General features: G+C 42.2%; 1 protein-coding gene across 1 annotated transcript in view; it reads left to right on the top strand.

The window, feature by feature from the left end:
• ENTPD7 (ectonucleoside triphosphate diphosphohydrolase 7) overlaps nucleotides 1–3103 on the top strand; it is a 54195-nt gene that overhangs the window by 31737 nt on the left and 19355 nt on the right. The window contains exon 8 of the mRNA XM_011935561.1: nucleotides 825–958. Coding sequence (XP_011790951.1) covers nucleotides 825–958 — 134 coding nt within the window. The remainder of the gene's footprint in view (nucleotides 1–824; nucleotides 959–3103) is intronic.

The following is a 3103-nucleotide window of genomic DNA, read 5'->3' as shown; positions in this document are numbered from 1 at the left end:
TTGAGACAGAGTCTTGCTCTATCGCCTAGGCTGGAGTGCAGTGGCGTGATCTTGGCTCACTACAACCTCCGCCTGTCGGGTTCAAGAGATTCTTCTGGTCAGCCTCCCGAGTAGTTGGGATTACAGGCGTGTGGCACCATACCCAGCTAATTTTTGTATTTTTAGTAGAGGAGATTTCACCATGTTGGTCAGGCTGGTCTTGAACTCCTGACCTTGTGATCTGCCCGTCTCGGCCTCCCTTCATAATTTTTAAATAATAAAACCAATAATATTGTTAACAAATAAGACTACTGGGATGTAGCTTAAGATATTTGCTTATTTTGTGCTTAGGCTATATCCCACTAGGGATACGTAGTCAAAATGTCATGTTAAGTAATTTGCAAGAATTATTCTTTGTGCAATATACAGTTGATTCAGTTGGTATACTTGTTTGCTTTCTATTTTTTATTTTGAGACATGTTCTCTGTCACTGAGGCTAGAGTTCAGTGGCGCGATAATAGCTTACTGCAGCCTCAAACTCTTGGGCACAAATGATCCTCTGGCCTCAGCCTCCTGAGTAGCTGGGTCTACAGGTGTGCATCACCATGCCCAGCTAATTAAAAAAAAAAAAACAAAAAACTTTTTTTATGGGAATGTCTCACTATATTTCCCAGGCTGGTCTTGAAGTTCTGGGCTCACGTAATCCTCCCACCTTGGCCTCCCAAAGTGCTGGGATTACAGGTGTGAGTCATGGTTTCAAATTTTTAAGGGATTGCTATTTTGGGGGTTCGATTTAATTTTGTTTTTTAATTACTAGAGCCTTTTTGTTCTCTTATTTATTTCAGAATCAGATGCTGAGGCTACCCAGGAATTGGCAGCAGGACGGAGAAGGACAGTAGGGATACTGGATATGGGAGGAGCCTCTCTCCAAATTGCTTATGAAGTTCCTACCTCAACCTCTGTCCTTCCTGCAAAGCAGGTACTTTAGCTTTTAGGGAAATTTAGCTGCTAGGAATGCTAATATTTGAGAAGGAAGGACACTGTCTTTGGACTTAGACCAACCTGCCTGGCTCTAAATATTTGTTCAGATACTTGCTAGCTTACGTTATCTTGAGTAGGTTACCTCTCTGAGCCTCAGCTTCCTCCTGTGTGAAAAAGGGATAATAATAGTATCTACCTCATAAAGTTGTGAAGATGAAATAATACCATGTTTGTAAAGCATTTAGCAAACTGCCCAGCATATGATAAGTGTTCGATACATTTTAACAATTATAACTATACTAGGTGTCTCCTGCCATTGCCTGAGGATAAACATGATAATGCATTTACATTCTGGAGCACAATGTTTGATACATATCCATTGTTCAATAAATGTTATTCCCTTTCCCCTTACTGATGATTCCATTCTGGGGCTTCTAATAATCCTTACCCCACTAGAATGTAAAGAATGTATTTTGAGATTCAGAGGTTCTAAGATGGCCGAATAGGAACAGCTCCAGTCTACAGCTCCTAGTGTGAGCAATGCAGAAGACAGGTGATTTCTGCATTTCCAGCTGAGCTTTGAAGAGAGTAGTGCTTCTCCCAGCACGGAGTTTGAGATCTGAGAACAGACAGACTGCCTCCTCAAGTGGGTCCCTGACCACTGAGTAGCCTAACTGGGAGGCACCTCCCAGTAGGGGCTGACTGACACCTCACACGGCAGGGTGCCCCTCTGAAACGAACCTTCTAGAGGAAGCATCAGGCAGCAACACTTGCTGTTCTGCAATATTCGCTGTTCTGCAGCCTCTGCTGGTGATACCCAAACACACAGGGTCTGGAGTGAACCTCCAGCAAACTCCAACAGACCTGCAGCTGAGGGTCCTGACTGTTAGAGGGAAAACTAACAAACAGAAAGGACATCCACACCAAAACCCCATCTGTATGTCACCATCATCAAAGACCAAAGGTTAATAAAACCACAAAGATGGGGAGAAACCAGAGCAGAAAACCTGAAAATTCTAAAAATCAGAGCGCCTCTTCTCCAAAGGAACACAGCTCTTTGCCAGCAATGGAACAAAGCTGGATGGAGAATGACTTTGACGAGTTCAGAGAAGAAGGCTTCAAACGATCAAACTTCTCTGAGCTAAAGGAGAATGTTCAAACCCATCGCAAAGAAGCTAAGAACCTTGAAAAAAGATTAGATGAATGGCTAACTAGAATAGCCAGTGTAAAGGACCTTAAATGACCTGATGGAGCTGAAAACCGTGGCACGAGAACTACATGACGCATGCACAAGCTTCAGTAGCCAATTCGATCAACTGGAAAAAAGGGTATCAGTGCTTGAAGATCAAATGAATGAAATGAAGCGAGAAGAGAAGTTTGGAGAAAAGAGAGTAAAAAGAAATGAACAAAGCCTACAAGAAATATGGGACTATGTGAAAAGACCAAATCTACATCTGATTGGTGTACCTGAAAGTGATGGGGAGAATGGAACCAAGTTGGAAAACACTCTTCAGGATATTATCCAGGAGAACTTCCTCAACCTAGAAGGGCAGGCCAACATTCAAATCCAGGAAATACAGAGAACACCACAAAGATACTCCTCAAGAAGAGCAACTCCAAGACTTATAACTGTCAGATTCACTAAAGTTGAAATGAAGGGCAGCCAGAGAGAAAGATCAGGTTACCCACAAAGGGAAGCCCATCAGACTAACAGCAGATCTCTCGGCAGAAACTACAAGCCAGAAGAGAGTGGGGGCCAATATTCAACATTCTTAAAGAACAGAATTTTCAACCCAGAATTTCATATCCAGCCAAACTAAGCTTCCTAAGTGAAGGAGAAATAAAATCCTTTACAGACAAGCAAATGCTGAGAGATTTTGTCACCACCAGGCCTGCCTTACAAGAGCTCCTGTAGTGAGCACTAAACATGAAAAGGAAAAACCAGTACCAGCCACTGCAAAAACATGCCAACTTGTAAAGACCATTGACACTAGGAAGAAACTGCATCAACTAACGAGCAAAATAACCAGGTAACATCATAATGACAGGTTCAAATTCACACATAACAATATTAACCTTAAATGTAAATGGGCTAAATGCTCCAGTTAAAAGACACAGACTGGCAAATTGGATAAAGAGTCAA

This window comes from Colobus angolensis, unplaced genomic scaffold, assembly GCF_000951035.1.
Source record: "Colobus angolensis palliatus isolate OR3802 unplaced genomic scaffold, Cang.pa_1.0 Scaffold144, whole genome shotgun sequence".
NCBI lineage: Eukaryota > Metazoa > Chordata > Mammalia > Primates > Cercopithecidae > Colobus > Colobus angolensis.
This window is presented reverse-complemented; position numbering and strand designations above follow the sequence as displayed.